The 21605-nt window shown below is 35.7% G+C and overlaps 1 protein-coding gene across 1 annotated transcript; it reads left to right on the forward strand.

Annotated features, from left to right (window-relative positions):
• Positions 1-19107: 19107 nt before the first annotated feature.
• Positions 19108-20637, forward strand: LOC114540192 (putative nuclease HARBI1). The gene is made up of 2 exons (XM_028560465.1): positions 19108-19855; positions 20018-20637. The coding sequence occupies exons 1-2, from the start codon at positions 19306-19308 to the stop codon at positions 20491-20493; spliced, it is 1026 nt and encodes a 341-aa protein (XP_028416266.1). The 5' UTR covers positions 19108-19305; the 3' UTR covers positions 20494-20637.
• Positions 20638-21605: the final 968 nt, after the last annotated feature.

The following is a 21605-nucleotide window of genomic DNA, read 5'->3' on the forward strand; positions in this document are numbered from 1 at the left end:
CTGCGGGTCCCAGGTATTTATTTTCGATAGTATAAATAAAACAAGGAGGAATTTCGTCTTAAACTAATCGCCATATTTGTTTACATATTTTAGGCAAAGCCAATCAGAATGCCTAAATTTTAAATACTTCATGTAAAATGGTATATATTGTACTTTTTATAAAAATTTATGCATTCTGATTGGGTTATTTAAAATAAAAACAAATTTGCTGATTGGTCTAAAACGAAATTCCCCTTGTTATCAAATAAATCAAACGAAATGTTTTTATTTAAAAATTTTTTTATTCTGCTTCGATGATCCCGTTTAATTAAGTGAAATAAAATCCCATGCACTGTATGTAACATGCAACTTGCTGTGTTTGTCTTGTAATATGCTAAGTATTGAATGTGATATGTCAATTTTGTAAAGCTTGATAAGCGAAGATTAGTAATATGTTGCAATTTGTTTCTTAGAATAAAACCAATTCAAACCAAATTGTCGAGGATATATATCAGCAGCTACCAATAATACCGGCTGAGCCCGTATACATGCGACAACGATTTATTTTGATTGGCCAAAATGAAGATTGGCCGCGTGGGAGAATAAGTTTTGGGCGAAAAATACCCAGATCGAATTTAAGACTCGCTTTAGCTCGAGTAAAAAGCAAGTCGCGCTTGCTGTGTGGAATCTTCCATGCGCGTTATACAGGGAACCTGAAAAAGATAATGCACAGAAAGTACTTGCAGATTGAACATTGCACACCAGTTTCACCCATTCTAATATGCAATGTGTCCCACAACGAAGCATGATACCACGGTTATTTACAGAGCGAAGACAGCATGGCGTCCAAACGAAGCGGTATTTGCTGCGGAAGACAGGAATCTAGTCCGGCTTGTTATTGTCTAGCTTTGTAACCATGTCTGTTTAATCCATTTTCTATGTTGAGCACTGTAAATAGAACTAAATTACTTTCGAATCCAGCAACGTTACGGTGGTCGAAAGGGGCGCTTGCCCTGCATACGGAACATCCCGGTTTGATTCTTGTTAAGGTCTTCACTATTTTCACTTCTTTTTTTTTCAAAATTCTTTAAACCTCTTTTAAATTTGAACCGCTAAAATTATGATGTTGGACAGGTTTATTTTGAAGTGTATTTGTCTGTTGCAACCGGTCCCGGACTGAACACTAAAACGAATGCATGGAACGATAATTGGTCGCGAACCCTGAGGCCAAATTCCAGGCCGCCTAGTTGAAATTACACATCAAAACTACGCCGGTTTTTATACACAAGCCCATGGCATCTGAGCATGAATAAAGCCTAATTCAAACAAGCAATGACACTTTGATTTTACAAGTTTCTTTAACGTAAAGAGGGTTAAACCTATTTTTTTATTGCTAGTTGAATGCGAAGTTCTTTTTCGGTCCGTTCAAATTCTTTAAATATTTCTGATACAAAGCTTTCGTGAAGTACTTAAAGTGTTTGATTCACATTCACAAGATTTACGTGCAAGACAATCAGCATTATGTTACTGCATGTGTTTTAATATCAGTGGAAGGAGTAGAGATATAATTAAAAAGTATTTTCGAATTTTAAGGTGCAGTGGAGCAAATACTGTATGTAATTTGAGTTAGGGAGTGTAAAATTAGTGCATTAATTGTAATAATATGATACAGTTGTATTAAGTGAACAAAACTTGCCCATTTCAGTTTGCCAAGGCTTATAGCTTTATCGCCACCAGGGGCCGGTTGTTCGAAAGGCGTTTAGATTTAAACGGTTAGACAACATCTTTTGCTTTAAATATGTACTTCCATCGAAAATTTAACTATTTACGTCGAAATATTTCAGGTCAGTTGTTCAATAAATTGATAATTTTGTTCTCCTTTTCAAGCTTATCCCGATGTGCGCGTTGCGTACCCATGCATGTTCTCTTTTTTTGCCAGACACTTTTTCCAAGATGTTAAATTTATACTTTCGTCAAGTATTTTTGCTGTTGCGGGAAAATAGCTATAGATTTTTGTCCTGGTGGGGAAAAACTGTACCTCGTTCGTTCGCAGCTAATAATTCTTATAAAAACATCAAATCTATAACGTATCGTACAAGTGTGTCATTTCGTGTACATAAATGATACTGGTTGACATACAAGATGCTTTGCTTTACTGCATGGTTATAAGCTTTATGAAGACGAATGTTCTGCTTCTCACACCCCGAAAACCATCGGCCATGTAAGTATTAACCATGCAGAAGAGCAGGAGAATAAAATTTAACAAATTCAGTAAAGAAAGTTAAACAAATGTATTTATCAACGTCATCACACCTGATATCGGAAAAAAATAAACAATATGCTTAGGACGATGTTTTAGTTTAAAATTAAGTGCGATAACCCAAGACGAAGAATTCACTGAAGGTCATTTCTCCTTGTCCACTTCTTCCGCCTTTCTTCTCGCATCTGTGAGCAATGCATTTACCTGATTTTGCAGCAGGATCAGCGTCCACCAATTTTACGGTAACTACTCCTAAAGAAGATCAGAGCGTATAGTGTGGAAATTTGCACATACATCGATTTAGGTATCCTTACAATTGACATTTTCCCGTCGGATAACAAAACATTTCTAACTCAGGTTTTAAGCAATCCTGTTGGTGAAATTGAACCGTCTAAAATCCTATTTCGGATTCTTTGTTCAAACCATTTTTAGGCCGAAAATCGCTGTATGATTTGTTTAACGCGTAAGGGTCGGTTGACATACATCCATATACATCTATACAGCATGCATTAGAAGCTCCTCGCGAAGCTTTTCAGCTCGAATTTACGCTTCTTCATATTATACTACTGTAGCCTATATCGCATTATTTACAAAGGTTTGAATTAATTTACAAATATGCCGTGATAATACCGAAAAACTCCAGTTTTAAACATTGGCTCAAATTTACATTTACAGAGGATTACTTATCTGAGAAATCCGTGAGAGGAATTTTCTACATATTAAGTTTAAACCTTTGGACTGTCAATCTAGATTTTAGTGAGTCGTCAAGGCTATTTCAAATTGTTGAAGTCCTATATAAAAAGGACCTCTGAGCTTTAGAAGTTTTAAAAACTCGTTCTTGCTAATCAAAGAATGAGTAACAAACTTTTGGCATAGGTAATCAGGTTCGAACTTGTTCATACATTTATACGTCATAACGCAGTCCCGCAGATACAAAATGTCCTCAACGGGAAGCTAAGATATTTCAGTTGCTTTAAAGCAGGTGTTATATGGCCATATTTGCGGGATACGGTCATTATGGCGCAGCAAAGTTTTGCACTGTCTTATATTTAAAAATGTTTTTTTGACTCGTTGAGGATGGAAAAGACATAAGATTGTATTATCATTTCCAGAGTTAATTTGCCTAAAAATGTTCTTAATTCTATTTATTTGATGCAGTTTCTTCATACAACATAATAATGACTGCTTGACATGTGTTTATTAAATGATAGACTTGTGTCCATAATTATAGGCTAAGATCTTTGGCATGTTGGACTGGTTGTATAGGTCTCCCAAAAAACATAAATGAGGTACCGGCCGGAATGTGTTTCAGCATTTGTTGTGTTCCAAGGAACATAATCTTTGTTTTATCCGGGTTAGCAAGAAGGCAATTGTTACTTAAATATATAAGTAGCAGCTGTGAAAAGATCATTACCGTAAATGATCGATTAAGCGCCGCTACTCGAATAAGCGCCGCTGTCGAATAAGCGCCGCACCTCAATAAAAAGAATTTAATAAGCGCCGCTGTTGAATAAGCGCCGCGGCGACCATTTAGGAAGATATAAATAAACGCTAAAAAATGTAGAAATAAACGATTCTTTATTTAAACGCGTTAATCTTAACATTAAACACTATTGAGAACGACTGCCAGTATTAAAACTAAAGTTTTATTGTCGAATATCTTTTACAAACGGGCTCATATGACAGTTCTGATAGTTTAAAATTTTCCTTCTTCCTAATTAACTCCGTGTCTAATACTTGGGCAAGTCGTCGATTCGCCGTAAATGCTGTGAACTTAGCAGGAATCACCAGCCCAACATCGCGCTTTCTTTTTCATGTAACCTCTACCATACGTTTGTTCGATTCATCGGCCTTCAGAAAATAATCTATTTGCTCCCTTTGAAATAAGCGCCTCTGTCGAATAAGCGCCGCTGTCAAATAAGCGCCGCATCTTAAAATCGATATTTGCAATAAGCGCCGCGGCGCTTAATCGATCATTTACGGTATTTACTGTTGTTACTATAGCTACATCTTCAAGTTTCCAGTACAAGATGATAAAAAGAGTTTGGAGTCATCTACATAACTTTCCAGCTTACTTTTTAAGATCATTGATGAACAGATTGAACAATAAGGGAGGGGTCCAGTATACCAGTTTGGGGAAATCTATTCGTTATGTGAAGTTAGTCCTATATTTCAGCGCCAAACCATTCTGGTGTATTTGACGAGATTCCACAGTTCTGCAACTTGTGGAACAGACGGTCGTGGTCGATATTGTCAAATGCTTTGCTCAAATCAAGCAAAACAAGAACAGTCAGAATAATTTTGGACAGTTACCAACAGGTGAACTATTGTTAAAATAACATAAAGCAGAGATGTTGATTCCTTCGTAACTCGGGTTGGTTTTGAGGCAATCTTTTATAGATTTAACACGGCAGCACACCATCTATTCAAATTGTTACTTCTCCTACGCAACTTAAAAATGTTCTGTATAACTTCTGTTGCAAGCCCGGAACTAGCTGCCACCAAGCTTTCGACAGGCTTTATGGCTGCATATTTGAAGCTTGCGAAATCAGCTATGCATGCAAACTTATTGAAACAAATTACATGCAATCAAAAATTAAAATTACTAATTTAAATGCTCCCACTAACTTATATTATTTTTTAAATTCTATTACTTCTTTTTAATCTCAAGAATATTATCTTTATTATTTGGCTGTCGGAAATGATCTTAAAATAACTTCTCATCTCAAAGTAAAACCCAAATGATGAATTTGTTTGCTACATTGTCAAAAACCTACCGTAATCATGTTACTAAAATTTTGAACAAGCAGTGCTTATATTTCAATGCTCGCAGCATCGCAAGGTGTAGAAACTAACGAGTTACCTACCGTTGCCTGGGAAAACAGGCAGCCAGAGATTGGCAATTAAGAGAAACATCTCTCGACGCAGCAACATTCATGTATTGACTGTATTTTTGCGTTCCATCTTTGGTGGACACTTCATAGTAATAACGATGAAATGCCTCATCACCCTTGGTTGTGGCCCACATATAAACGAGAACCTCCTTTACTGTGCCAGGGAGGCCTGCGTCGTGAAGATTATATACAGTCGAATTTCCGCTGGTGTCAGGAAGTTGACCATAACTATAGATTTTTGGAACGTATGCCATTTTTATACGACTTTGGTTTTCCTCTAAAACAATTCGAATGCAAAGCAGCTATTAAAAGAAGCTATTCAGAATTCCGTTCTTTAAGGATCTATTTGAGAGTAGGGAAAAGGGATTCAGAAATAAAACTATCCAAACAATAATATGTGAAAACCAGTTTTTAATAAACAAAATTCTCCTTGGGACGTGATGTGGTAGCAGTAATAACTTGCGATGCTAAAAAAGTTCGGTACATGAAAATAGTTTGTTATTGTTCAAAAAATACAGCATTGAATTTGTGAAATATGTAACGAGAACTTGATTATTTTTGAATATTTCATCTCAGCTAGGGTAGAGTGATAAATATTGAAATTGATGAGGCATTTCATCTCTCCAAATAAATGAAAATCGAGTATTAGTGTATAACTGAATGCAAAGGGGAAGGTAAAATAGGGCTTCTTTGCGTAGGCAAAGGCGCAATAAGCATTACTAAACTCACTAGTACAACCCACAAGTCTTGAAAGTTATCCTGTCTCTTAGGGGATATTTTTTAAACGTAATATTAAACCCATGCAATTTGCATGTCAAAACGCGCGCTCACATGCACACAATTTTTTTGGTGCCGTCTAGTTGACTAACGTATTGCTAACCATGGTGTCGTTACAACCATGCACAATAATCGTACAGTCTATTAACTCATAGCCTTTTTACAAAAACATCGCTGGGATGTTCTTTATTAGCTACCACCGGGTTTTTTACCATAATCGAAGTTTTCTGAGGGTTTACGGCTTTAGCTAAAACCATTAGCTTTCACGTGTATGCTTTTCCATGCACGCGCTGCTGTTGCATACGTTATCGATGCATGTTATAAACGTTTCTGACATGCATGATCAGCAGCCTCGTTCCCAGGCGCTTTAAATAAAATAAAATATAGGAACACTACAGGCTTTTTACATAGATCAGTGGCTAAGCAGAGCGCAAGGAATTTTGGGGAGGACGCAGAGAAAGAAGCGCCTGGCAGAAAATGCATACAACATGGCGGCTCACGATTTATGAGTTCACTTCGCTGCTGTTAATTTATTATTCAAAAGTGCAAAAGAGGAACTTGTTAAAATATTAATTCTGCCGGACTTTTTAAGAGCGATACACAGAATTATATGCATGGGGAAAATTTTATGCACGAGTGTTTAGGTATCGCACTGTCATCATTTCCAAATAAAGAATTTTCAAGCGGGGCAAAAGGCGAATCCATTCGAATTTGCAAAATTCTACATGAAGAAACAAGAAAATGTATGGATAAGATATTTGATTATTGTAGAACAAAGGTATGCACCTCTATATACATTTATTTTAACTCTTATGAAGTTCTAAAATATAACATTTTTGTATTTTTATTAGAATTTGGGAAACGTCCCTTGATAGTATGCTTTTCTCCTCACTGGACAAATCGAGGGAAGCCATCAACAGTGACTGTTCTACATATACATTTGGATCCATATTATATTCCACAATTCATTCCTAATCTGCAGCCAATCTGTGCCTTCTTTTATTGCATTGGCCACTTGACAAATTATATGCTAGAATATAGTAGCCAGTAGGTATAATGCATTAATGCATTAAAAAAGATTCTAAAGATATTTTGTGTTAACACCCAAGTTCATTAGAAATGTGATAAGAGGTTATATATCAAGTTGAATACATATATTACAAAATGCTTACTTACATGCAAACCTATTGGACTTGGATTAAAATTTCAACAACATGCAGAGACAGCGGATGTTTTCCTTTATTAACTGCTGGTCTTTTATTAACTGCTGACTAGTAGCATCAGGCTCTAGATGTCTTTGAAAAGGTGTTTTAAAAACACAAATTTGTATCATAACCTGTTGAACATAACCCATGAGGTTGCATGTAGATGGCAATAACACAAAGAACACTAAATATAATTATTGTCTAGCAATCTCTGTAACCCCCTACTCTCTTTCTATGACAGTGTGCAACACCATACATGAATTATAATTGTAATATGGTATAATATAATTATTATATAGTGTATATATGAATTATATTATAAATTAAGTTTTAATCTCCATGCGTTATGGTGGTTTATTGACCCAGACATCCATCTGCAAGAGAAGATAGCTTTAGTTGGCTGCTAGACTACATTTAGAGTATTCAAGCACACATCTCCAGCAGGAGATAACTATATGAAATAGCTGAAAGTTTCTAACTAGCACACAGTCATAAACAAAAAATAGCAATTGTTGCAGGATTTTCATTTTGGTTAAAATGCTCTCCTAGATTGTCCAGTTATTTTACACATTACACATTTGTATATTACAGTGAACATGTGTACAGTATTTATTGTTAAACACAGGAACATGTTGGGGCATAGTGACGGCATACGAATGAAAGACACACTGTGAGGCAAATCAATGTAAATGTCAACTTCAGGTTTGACTGGCAGAGCTGGCCCAGTTAACATGCATAAAAAGTATTTGAAATATACATACTGTATGACATTTCAAAACATAGAAACATGCGCATACATATATTTTAATGTCAATTGAAAATATACCAGCTTAATGTACTCAGCAGATAGAATAACATTCCAACGCTTATACCAATTGACTTACTTGGAACATTTTGTTCCCCAAGCGACGATAAATCCAAATCATCAGAACTTGAAGATGCTATTGTAAGGATAATTTTATCATCAAAATATGATAACGGTCGACAGATATTATTATTAGCATATTTAAGAACAACACGAAAGATTCACTGACAGTCTACTCTAAAAACGTACTAAATATTATATAAAATGCAACCAAATTCTGTAATAAAATATTACCGTCAAATGAGAACTTCTTCAGTGATTGCTCCAGGTCATTCATATGGTCACAAACCACCAAAAACGCAAGAATGCACGAGTAAAACACCGAAAAGCTCGATTTGTCAGAAATCGTATTTCTGGCAAAAAATATTTGCATTTTCTGCCAGGCGCTCCATTTCTCCGTCGCGTCCTCCCCAAAACTCCTTGCGTGCTCGCTCTGCTTAGCCACTGATCTATGTAAAAAGCCTGTAGTGTTCCTATATTTTATTTTATTTAAAGCGCCTGGGAACGAGGCTGCATGATCAGTGTTTGTATTATATGAGCGAATTCGCGCGAAATAATTTATAAGACCGAAACACTTCGTTTCTGAGCATCCAAAATAATATTTGGAGAATGTCAGCTGAAGAAATCCGTTGAAACAATGGGTTAAGCAAGAACTGAGATATTCCAAAGTGCTATATACTGACAGAGTTTCACACTTAATACGTATACTAAGGAATACAACAAATACACATATTTACACTGATTTTCACATCGAAATACCTTTCTAATATTTTTTTCTTGAAATATAATACACTGTTTTTTTTATGCAGTCAATCGCTAACAGCTGACACGGGAGTTTACCGCCAAATAATAGGGAGGTTAAGATCGACTTCTGCTACGAGTACCGATACCAATATTCAGTCACGCGCATGCGCAGACGTAACAATCGTCCAAAATGTGATAACACCGGAAGTCGCGAGTACCGTTTTGGGGCTGAAAATGGAAGTGGATAGGTAGGCGAAGTACCGAATTATATTTACTGTATTATTGCATTTCCTGCAGTTTTTTCTAATAATATTATTTAGTTTTTAGTTGTGTAATGTTTCTGCTTTGTTTGTTGAGACTTAAGGATTGTGATTAGAGTTTTTGATGTGAATATAGCCGCTATTCTCCGCCGTGTTTATTTACTTCTTACGGAAGTCACAATCTGAACGCTTTAAAGTTTCCGCGCTGCCAAACAGTAATACGTCATGTATTTTTGTATCGGTACTGGTAGTGGAAGTAGATCTTAACCTCCCTAATGTACGCGTGATACCAGTGTTGCTAAAAATGTCGCTACTTAAAGTCTCCAATACCACCGGGACTTCGCCATCAAAATTTACATAAACTTTTCGTTTGAAGTGCACTTTTAAACTTAAAGCTCATTCAATGATGTTGGTAGCTGTTGCCATTTGCGCCTGAAAGAGGCTAATTGTGGAACATTGTATAGCATACTAACCGGTAGTGATCTAGCCTAGTTCTTGCAGTAATGCGTAAGAGCCTTGAGCTGCACTGACCACAATGGCTAGAAATTGCGGACATGGAACATGCAGATTGCCGTAGCAAATTTGCATATCTGTTCAAATATTATTCGTTTGCAGAACTATAAATTATATTGCGCATTCTTAAATTTCGCAAAATTTAAGAAAATCATTCCATCTTTGCAATTTGCCCTGGTTGTTTCTTGTAATTCGTGTCATATTAAAGATCCTGAAGTAATATTTTGCTGGTAAAGGTTTATGTCGGCTCTGCATTTTTATTTTATTTCTACGCTATTACGGTTTTCGTTTTATATGGTATTCAACGTGATAAATGACCAAAACTTTGTTTTAAAAATGCAGGACGAATACTGATAAAACATTTTAAAATACTGACTCAAAATATTAAGATTAACTTGCTCTGCAACGAGCAACTAAGGCAAATTATAATCGACCTACGTAAAGGTGTATTTTTAGCGTTTAGTACTGTGCACATTACAGTTTACTATAAACTCACCAAGCTTTATTTTGACACCATATGCATGCAAATTTAGGCGGAAGTAGAATGTTAATTATGTCCGAATTTTCTGGCCATGCGGTACGCACATACAACAGTCGTTCGTAAAATATATACGTTATTTATGGCCCCAACGACTCAAGCGCAACAAATATCCTTACCCTTTGCTGCAATACGAAATAAAGCGCGTTATATCTACACAGACATGTACACATGCACGACTATCAAACGCGACTGTACCACATGACACCAACAAACTATATTTAACTGTCGTTGAATGTCATAGACATTGTATGTTGTGATTAGTCTACGAGTTCTTGTACATTTTTTATTTTTAGGCGCATACAGATTTGCAACTCCACAGCAAACGACTTGCTTTTTAACTTTATATTATTTAGCAGTAAATTAATAATGCTCTAAAACGAAGAATAAAAAAGACTATCTAATATGCACCATTTGTTAAAAACTTAAGTATAGTTTCATTCGTCAATCAATGTAGTAAACTATATACTTTTGACCGTGTCTGTGAGGCATTTATTTGTATTAATTGCAGCAAATAAAGTCGGAAATGCTCCTAAACCTGGGAGAAAATGGCCGATCTATCCAGCACCATTCAAATAAAAAAGACGGATAATCTTGATAAATCCTAATCCTTGAGGTGATGGTGCTTTATTTACGAGTTACAAGCCCGAATAGAACAGTACAAACATCAAGAAACTGTTGGAAAACAAAACAATATTACAAAGTTAACTTACTTGGTCTTATATCTTCTTGGTTGAATCTTTCTCCTCTCTTGTCGGTTGTCGGAAAGCTATCTGTGACAACAAGCGCTTTTGAACGCTATATATATATTTTTGATTTTGATTTTTTGATTCCCGAACGCTGACCGGAAGTAAATGAAGCCGGCCAAACCTTGTCGATTATTTAACGATTATTTAATTAATTTTTTTTTACATATCTAATATTTTTTTTTCTTGTTGTTCAAATGTTGTTGTCTCCTGCCATCTGATTGGCTACGCGAGTGGTCCGTGGGAAATATTTCCCCACACGGACCGCCAATCTGGTAAATTACATATATAAATATTTATATTAGTGTATATTATATATACAGTTAAATATACAGGTGTATCGAACAGCGAGTAATTACTGCTTGGGATATAATTCTATGAGTCAAACATTGCTATTATTAGCAACAAGGATGAGGCGGCGCTATAATTTCACAACACCGGATATCGACTGCATGCATGCAGTGCGACCTAGGATGTGGCTCAGCAATTTCTGAAGGCCAAGTTACACGGTACAATTTTTCTTGCAACTTGCAATGCAATTCTTCTTTTCAGAGATGGTAATTTGGCAACTACCAAACTTTTGTCTTTATTGTACTCCTTGGTGCTTCTTACACTATATAACATTTTAAACTCTTCACTAATTTACATCTCTTTAAAATAGAATTGCATACAAGTTGCAAGAAAAATTGCACCCTGTAACAAGACCTTTTCTGAATTGATATACCTATACAGAGTTTCTTAATTCTGCGAAGGCGTTGCTCATTGTAGTATTTGAGGCGATCGATGACAAATTAAACCCACAGTAATTTTTTCACTCGCTGCATGCCGCTCGCTGTATGCTAAATGTATTCATAAATATAACATTACATAAAACAAATATTTACGTACAAAGTAAGAAATTCGTTTAATGTGATTTAATAAACAGACGACTAGGCAATATGTACCCCCAAAAGGATACGCCTTGCCGACGACAATGCAAACTCTTATATGACGGGTTTGGTGCTTATCTGAAAGACCGCGATAGGTAATGGAGTGCACGCAATATGGGAAAGGGGTTCAATAGCCAGGTGCTGGCGGTAATTTTCCTCCACCGTTTCAGTCTGAGCATAAATATTTTGAATTTTAATGTATTCATAAATATCTTTTTTTCGACAGAATAAACCGGCTAAGAGAACCATTATTCCTAGCTAAAATTATCCCAAAACGGCGTAAAATTTAATGTGTCATTATTTATGTTCACAAAACTAAGCAGCAGAAGGGGTATGCAAAATTCAAGGATGGCAATATATCTATGCGTAAATAAATCACATTACATAATTGACATTTGTTTTAATCCAATATTAATTTCCTATAGGGCTTGAATATTGATCGATATCTCAGAAATTTCTCTCAACGATATTGTCACATTATCTTTCAAAGATTTAAGTTTAGCCTTTCTTTTCATTCTACCAAAAAAGTCATTTAAGCATAATATAGTTTGAATGCTATACATCATATCAAACACACACCGCGACTTTATTTATATTTTGTAAATATACGTATATTAGCAACAAGGACGAGGCGGGGCTATAATTTCACTCACAACACCGGATGTCGACTGCATGCACGCAGTGCGACCTTGGAAGTGGCTCAGCATTTCTAAGAGGTGAAACCTTAATTAATTAATCATTGTTTTTTCACTCGCTGCATGCTGCAGCAAATGAGATTACAAACGCTTCAACCCAATGCTATGCATATTTCATATGGCATTTTTAGACGTTCTCTGAGAGGTCAAACCTTCAGGTTATTGGGTTGCTATTTATTGACAAGTGCATACATATGACATCCAGTCCGGCAGAAGACAATATGATATTTCGAAGGTTACCTATGATGAATATGAATATGAATGTTACCTATAGATGTTATATTTAAGAAATAGAAAACATTTTTTCCTGTGTTTCTATACAGTTATAGAAACATGCGTGGGAGTTTGGGAGAACGAGAAATAATCAGTGGGAAAACGAGCCCGTAGGGCGAGTTTTTCCACGTTATTTCGAGTTCTCCCAAACTCACACAAGTGTTTCTATAACTGTATAGAAACACAGGAAAAAATGTTTTCTATTTCTTTTATAATCTAGCTCAATAAAAGATTTTGTACAAATATTTTGATTCGATTCAATTACAAATTCTCATTACATCGCTTCGCTGGTCAAGTTCGGCGGGAAAATTCCCGTGTTTCTGTACAGTTATAGAAACACGCTTCTCGACCAATCAGCACGCGCGTACTATAAATGTTATATTATAAATACATATATAAAATATGTTTTCTTAAAACTGGAGCTTTTGAGACGCTTTAAATAGAAGGTTTAATCTTAACACCCTGTGCCTAGATCATGCATGCAAGCGAACAAAATCAGGTAACCACTGCATGGGTTTGAAGCCATGCTATAATCTGGGGCACTGCAACAACGCCTGTTTTGAGCCATTACCACAATAACATTTAATTTTTGGGAACGTTGAATACGGCTTTGAAACCAGCAGCCTTATAGATCTTGGGAATAATTACAAATAGGACTTTTTCCTATGTTGTTGCACGGGTATGATGAATCATCTCGAAGAATGACATCTAGTACTTAATTAATATACTCCTGATTGCGTCGAAGACTTCTTTTCAATATTGTTATTTCAATACAGAGCTATAGAGCCGGATCTTTTAATTCCTGGAACATATAAAGATATAAATTTTCTCAATTAGGTGGTGAGAGAAGTTTAGATATATATACCGGATATCGACTGCATGCATGTAGTGCGCTCTTGGATGTGGCTCAGCATTTCTATGAGGTGAAACGTTATTTGTATATTTCTCAATTGATATACCACAGGGAATTTCTAAATTCCTCGAAGGGGTTGCTTATTGTACTATTTAAGGCGAGTATGGGGTTGCATTTAGTAATTAGGCGATGGCCAATCAAGCACTCTACCGCTGTGACCACGAATACATGACTACAAGTATATCCACCATTTTTCAACAAATAATATCATCTGAAAAAGTCTTTTGAATGCACAAAGAGTAAATATTCTCCGAAAGCAAATTTATACATCTGACAGGAGGACCAGCAGAAGAAAAGATAGAATAAGCGATGACGAAGAAATTACCTTTAGATGTTATAATAAATTTTATGCTCTAAAATAATCACACAAAAACAGGAAAGGCTATGTTAACTCGAAAAACATTAATAAAATAAGTCAGTGGTGGATCTAGGGTTGTGCAGAATAAATTACTATACAGCTTAAAATCTCAAACGCATTTGCAGATTTTAATGTAAAAATATTTTTTTCAAATCTATAGCCAATAGTGTTGTTATTAAGGTGTTTTGAATTTAAAATGAAGCTGTGTAATTTATTCGGCACACCCCGGCCTAGAGCCGCCACTGAAATAAATTAAGCCATTGCTTTTTGAGGCGGTTGTTCCACATGCATGTAGTACCAAAGACTTAGCGAGTCATGTAATCCCCGCATCGTTTGCAAACCACGCTATAAACTGGGGACACTGCACAATGCCTATTTTGTTGAGTCATTCCCACCATGACTTTACGTCTTACAGCACCTTGAATACAGCTTTTAACCCGCCAGCCTTATAGATCTGGAAAATTTTCGTGTCGTAAATCACGAATTAGCTACTTGCAATCCGCTCTTACATGCCTTGGTTACTATGTACATACTATAATTATTGTGAATGCTGCAACTTGGTCTATTTTGGTCTATTTCTACGAGTCAAAGATACAGACCAAATTAAAAATTGATGTGAATGTGAGTAATTCAAGGTCTGTTTGATCACTCTAACGCTAAAATTTATCTGCATCCAAACCTTACACCTGCACATGGGGGATAATATCACATCATATGATATCAACTGTGTGGGTGGTTTGCCACGCGACTTAGCGTTATGTGGACCAATTTTTGAAATTTCTGTGGCGTCAATCCTTGTTGATTATTTATATTTATTGTTAAGGATACTTGCATGTCCGCCGCTTTTACTAGATGATCTCCTCACGAAATCAATAAATCCTAGCTGTCATTTCTCTGCATGGTTGGAATATATTAGTAATTATAAATAATCAACAAGGTTTGACTCCACAGAAATTTAAAAAATTTGTCGACATAACGCTGAGCTGCATGGCAATGCACCCACGCAGTTAATATCATATGTTGTGATACTATTGCGTCTCATTCTGCATGTGCTGATGTGCAGGTGTTATAAGGTTTGGATGCAAATAAATTTTAGCGTTATAGTGATCCACCAGACCTGAATTACTTACATTCCCTTGAATTTTTAATTTTGTCTGTATCTTTGACTCGTAGAAATAGACCAAAATAGGCAACGTTGAAGCATTCACACATATATAGAATATATTAGTAACCATGCAAGGCATGCAAGAGCGGTTGCACGTAATTCGCAAGTTAGGAGGAGTTACTTTGCGAGATATATTTCAATAACGTTACTGAAATTAAGTTGCAACCGCAATCGCAAAAGCCTATATCTCTTTAAAATTCCCCAGATCCATAAGGCTGGCGGACTCAAAGCTGTATTCAACGTCCTGAAAGACGAAATGTTATGCTGGCGATGGCTCAAAAAGCTAGGTGTTGTTGCAGTGCCCCCAGATTATAGCGTCGTTTGCAACCGAAGCGGGGATTGGACTCTTGAAAAAGCAAATGCTTTATTTTACTAATATTGTTCAAGATAATATAGCCTTTCCTATTTTTGTGTTATTATTAAGTTCAAATTCAAAGACGATAAAGTCCGTTCTGCGTATATATTCTGCGCAGCAACACATTCCATCAGTGGGGGAGCAACTTTTGTAATGTTAATAATATGCGATATTAGCGTGTTGTATTACAAACAGTTCGGAAGCACATTTATTTTATTTTATGTCGCAAGGCGAAGAGGCTCGAATTGCGATTGACGAAGATAAGGCTGCTAGAAAAAAAACGTTCTTTTGCTGAAAGGAATGCTTCAAGAATTTATTTGTTGAATGAGGACACGAGATGGCGAGGCTATTTGTCGTCGCTACAGACGCTACTTTCTCGCTTGTCCTATACAATTACAAATATATAAAGTTTTAAATAACGGTTTATTTACAAGCTTCGCTTTATATCTTCTTCAAAATATAATAATATTTTCTTAAAAATATAATATAAGATACACATATTCATCACAGCCGGTCGAGCGAGAACAAGAAGAAAATAAGAAAATTAAAACGACCCATACGTCATGTAAAGATTATATAACAAACATAAACAAACATGGTTACGCGCGAAATATATGCGCAAACCGGACTTATCTTTATTACATTATCTTTAATGATAACGGCATTATATATTCAATAATTTATCATTGAAGCTAACAACATAGCTACCGACGAAACTAATGATTTACTAACGGATCCTCTTGGATCAAACTCTTAAGATCGCCGCAATATTAAAAGGAATTTTTTTGCGCAATAGGAGACATATTAAATATCAGTTGCAATTTGCTTTGAGGTGATTCATCATAAACTTCTGTCACCACCTAATTGAGAAAAATTATCTTTATATGTTCCAGAAATTTAAAAGATTCGGCTCTATAGATTACAATATTGAAAAGACGTTTTCGACGCAATCAGGAGCATATTAATTAAGTACCATGCAGATGTCATTCTTCGAGATGATTCATCATACCCATGCAACAACATAGGAAAAAGTCTTATTTGAAATTATTCCCAGGATCTATAAGGCTGGCAGTTTCAAAGCCGTATTCAACGTCCGTAAAAATGAAATGTCATTGTGGCGATAGCTCGAAACAGGCGTTTTTGCATTGCCCCATGCAAAATTATAGCGTCGATTCCAACCGATGCGGGGATTGCACCCTTAGGTGCTACATGCGTCTGAAAAAGCAATGGCTTTATTTTACTAATGTTGTTCGAAATAATATAACCTTTCCTGTTTTTGCTTCATTACTATAGAGCATAAAATTATTTATAACATCTAAAGATAATTTCCTCGTCATCGCGTATTCTATCTTTTCCTCTGCTGGTCTTCTTGTCAGATGTATAAATTTGCTTGCAGAAAATGTTTACTATTTGCGTATTTAAAATAATTTTTCAGATGATATTATCTGTTCAAAAATGGTGGATATATACTTGTATTCATGTATTGGTGGTCACAGCGGTGAGTGAAAACAACTCTTGCGAGTGTTTAATTGCATGGCCATCGCCTAATTACTAAATGCAACCCAATACTAGCCTTAAATAGTACAATAAGCAACGGCTTCGAGGAATTTTGAAATTCCCTGTGGTATATCAATTGAGAAATAAACAAATAACGTTTCACCTCATAGAAATGCTGAGCCACATCCAAGATCGCACTACATGCATGCAGTCGATATCCGGTGTTATGAAGTTATAGCGACGCCTCTAGCGTTGCTAATAATATAGCGATGTTTGACTCATAGAAATAGATCAACTTGTAATTGCTCGCTGTTCGATACACCTGCATATGTACGTATATATTTACAAGATAGAAAAAAGTCGCCGTGTGTGTGTTTTCCCCGAGCCGGTGCGGAGCACCGTGCGAGGGTACTAATTCCGCTCGGATATTTACACCCACGATGTGCAAATGCGAAATGAAAGTCGTCATTTTACTAAATTAGACGGAAACTCGAATGAGGTTAGGACTTTTCACGGTTTAACAAATAACAAGACCAAATTTTCCACCGAATTCACCGTGCATAATGAAGTCGGAAGATTTCACACTTGATAATATTTCATCCGGCACAGCTTTAAAAAGTTATTCTTTTGTGGTAAACAAAACTTTAATATTCTCAAATGTATTTCACTATAAATCTGAATGTGTTATGTGATAAACGACATTATAATTTCATTTATAAATTCCGTTTTCATAATGACAAAAAGAAAAGAAAATCAAAACATTCCCGTGCAAAAATCAGTCGAGGCGTAAACATAAAACTTCGGAAGTTGTATGAGACGTCTAATGCTATATTTCATGGTATTTAATAATTAAAATAATTTACCATAACACTGACTATAGATGAGTAACTTAACTTCTAGAAAAAGGTAAGAATCTTGTCGTATTTTTGCCATTTTTTTTCACAAAAATGTGAGGGTAAACTTTGATTCTTTAAAAATATACGGCCGTTGCGAGTTGCTATGACTACAGTGTTTCCACGTGTAGAAAAATATTTCCATACTTTTCTCCATTTCCATTTCTCACATACCATGTACCCTCCAAAACCCGCAACCCACTTAAATTTTCTAACAATCATGTTACCATCCATACGCTTAACTATATATATATATATATATATATATATATAATATATTAATATATTATTATATATATAATTATATATATATAATAATATATATAAATATATATATATATATATTATATATATATATATAATATATATATATATATATATATATATATATATATATATATATATATATATATATATATATATATGCTAGTAATATAGCTACCGACGAAACTAACAGATCCTCGTGGATCAAAATCTTAAAATCTTAAGGAAATTTTATGCGCAATGGAGGCATATTAAATACCAGTTGCAATTTACTTTGAGGTGATTCATCATAAACTTCTCTCACCACCTAATTGAGAAAAATTATCTTTATATGTTCCAGGAATTAAAAGATCCGGCTCAATAGCTCGCAATATTGAAGATAAGTTTTCGGTTTAATCAGGAGCATATTTAGCTAATTAAATACCAGATGTCATTCTCCTATTTGTAATTATTCCCAAGATCTATAAGGCTGCCAGTTTCAAAGCCGTATTCAACTTCCACAAAAACTACTGAATGTTATTGTGGGAAAGGCTCAGGGGCGGATCTAGGGTAAGTCCAGTCAGTTGCGCGACTTACGTATTTTTGGCAGTAAAAATGATAATTAAATATTCAAATTTATCTTGAAATATGAATAATTAACCCCTCCAAGATTGTAATAAGAATTAAAATCATAGTCCAGTTAAAGGGTTCAGTTTCAAAAAAGCAATATTCTTTCATCCAGAGCAGCGGTAAAACGCAAAAAACTCGCAGAATCGGGTGGGTCAGCCGGCTCATTTGATTGGTCGATAAGCCATTTGGACTTATCTCGACTGATTTGTGGGGTGGCCGGACTGATTTGCACCTTAACGGGGCCAAATCAGTCCATTTCTTGCATTGCGATTGGTCAGTTTGAATTTACCGGACTTATCTCGACTGATATGCGGGGTGGCCGGACTGACTTGAACTTTAAACGGGGTTCGATCGCTCTGTCTTCAGGGGCCGGTTGTTCAAAAGCCGGTTAACGCTAACCCAGGGTTAAATTTGCTTAACCCTGGGTTAAATTTTAACTCTGGGTTACTTTGCGTTGTTCAAAACTAGGTTATCTTTAACCCTAGGTTAAAGGAAGGGTTAACTTTAACCCTCCTCGCTAGATGGGTTAACTTACTTAACCCTAGGTTAACGTATCAAGTTCGCAAATAAAACATGGCAGGCTTTCCTTTTAATTTGTTTCGAATGAATCATCCTCGTCGGGAAAGACGATATCGTCCACGTGGCATAAATATTGACGGCCTTTACGACGATGAGCTAAGGGCAAGGTATAGGTTTGGCAGAAACACAATAAATTACATTACAAACCTTCTGCATGAAGATTTAATTCGCAATACGCAGCGAGGCCATGCACTTGAGCCACAACAACAAGTCCTAATTGCCTTGAGATTTTATGCCTCCGGCAGTTTCCTACAAGTTGTTGGAGATAGTTTCGGTGTTGACAAATCAACGGTGTCTCGAACGGTCAGAGATGTATCTTTGGCACTGAATAGAAGACGAAATGATTTCATAAAATGGCCGTCTTCAATAAACGAAATCGAGAAAGTAAAGAACCACTTTTTTGCACAAGCTGGCTTTCCGTCTGTGATTGGTTGTGTTGACTGTACACACATCAGAATTCAGGCGCCACATCATAACGAGAATAATTACGTGAACCGGAAGCGCTATCACTCTATCAACGTACAGGGCATTTGTGATCATGAAGGTACATACTGATACTGTATCATAATATATATAATCACACTGCTATTACTTGTACTGGGCGTCCCAAAAGATTAGTCCAGTTTAATTAATAACTTTTTGAATCAGTAAAGCCATTACACCACACGTTTAAATGTACTACATTTTTAATATACTCCTCTGATAGGACGGTTTACAAACATTGTGGCTCGATGGCCTGGCAGCACCCATGATAGCCACATTTTCCACACATCTCAAATATGCCAGCAGCTTGAGAACAACCACAACCACTTGGAGCAAGGAATTTTGCTTGGTGACAGTGGCTATGCATTGAAGCCATACCTTATGACACCATATCATGAGCCAGCCACAGCAAATCAAAGGGGGTTTAACCGAGCCCATAGGAGGACCCGGGTCATAATTGAACAAGTATTTGGTAGATGGAAAAGACGATTCCATCTTCTGCACTCAGAAGTGAGAATGCACCCGGAAAAGGTTTGCCAGCTTATTGGTGCATGCGCAATATTGCATAATATTGCAATTGCATTTAATGAGCCAATGGATGATGATGATGATGAAGATGATGAACTGGAAGTACAGGAATATCAAGGGCATGAAACAGGCCATCTTATCAGAGACCATATAGCAAACACTTTTTTTTAAACAGCTATTAATTGGCATGAATTTGTGTATATTAAACCACAGGCTATTATGGTAAGTTGATTGATGTGTTCAAGCTTGTAAATGACTGAGTGTACACTCTACTTTTTCCACATACCCATTTAATTAATATTAAATATTATCATATCAAATATTATAATTTAATATACAGTGTCAATAAGTATGGGTTATAAATTATATTGCAAATATGTAATTGTGATTAGTTTATGAACAGTTTATGAATGCTATAAATAAAATAAATATATAACATTAATATAAATACTTTACACACAAAATTATATACAGCTAAATGAAATTTATATTAATAAGTTTTTCCTTTAACGTTGGAGGAATAAAGAATGATAAGTACTTGAGAGTGTGTATTTACAATCATGAACATGAAAATTTGTTGCACAAGGCAATCTGTCTGCTTTTAATGTGTAAATGCCTAGTACCTTACAACCCCTATTACCACTTGCATGCATAGAATTTGAGGTTCTGAAAGTCCAACCATAATTAAGCTGTATAGAAATAATTAAGTTATCAAAGAATGAATAGACACAGTACCCTTCAAAGCTTCAGCATACTATTTTGTGCCTCTCTTAAAGCCTGGTTTTTTAGTTTTAGGTTTTCCTTCTTCAATATTAAAACTTCTTTTGGTGTTGTAGAACTTCAGCTTGCAGCTTTAAAACCTCTTGGTTTGTTATTCTCCTTTTTCGTTCTGTTTTGCTTGGTGGAGGGAGGGCGGGATAAGGGTGGTGGGCACAGGTAAACAATTAGGAGTAAAGACTTCTTCCTTATTCAAAGATGGTGGTATCGGACGCTGTTTTTCACGATCATAATTATCTTCATCTGAATCATCTGAGTCGAGTTGTCCTACTTCTGTTAATTCTTGAAGGATACCGTCTCTAAGTGCGGGCGTGCTACAACCCTCCAAGGATTGTCTATCCTGTCCGTCTGAAAAATGAAGAGACATAAAATACCCAAATAATAAAACATAATACATATACAATAAACAAAATATATGCTTTAAAAAAAGGCGAAACTGCAAAATGCAAAGTGTTGACACAAGCATTTATATATAGCAGAGTCTTGGCAAAGTTAGAATTTCAACT

This window comes from Dendronephthya gigantea, unplaced genomic scaffold (assembly GCF_004324835.1).
Source record: "Dendronephthya gigantea isolate DGI-Jeju-01 unplaced genomic scaffold, DenGig_1.0 000224F, whole genome shotgun sequence".
Classification (NCBI taxonomy): Eukaryota; Metazoa; Cnidaria; class Anthozoa; order Malacalcyonacea; family Nephtheidae; genus Dendronephthya; species Dendronephthya gigantea.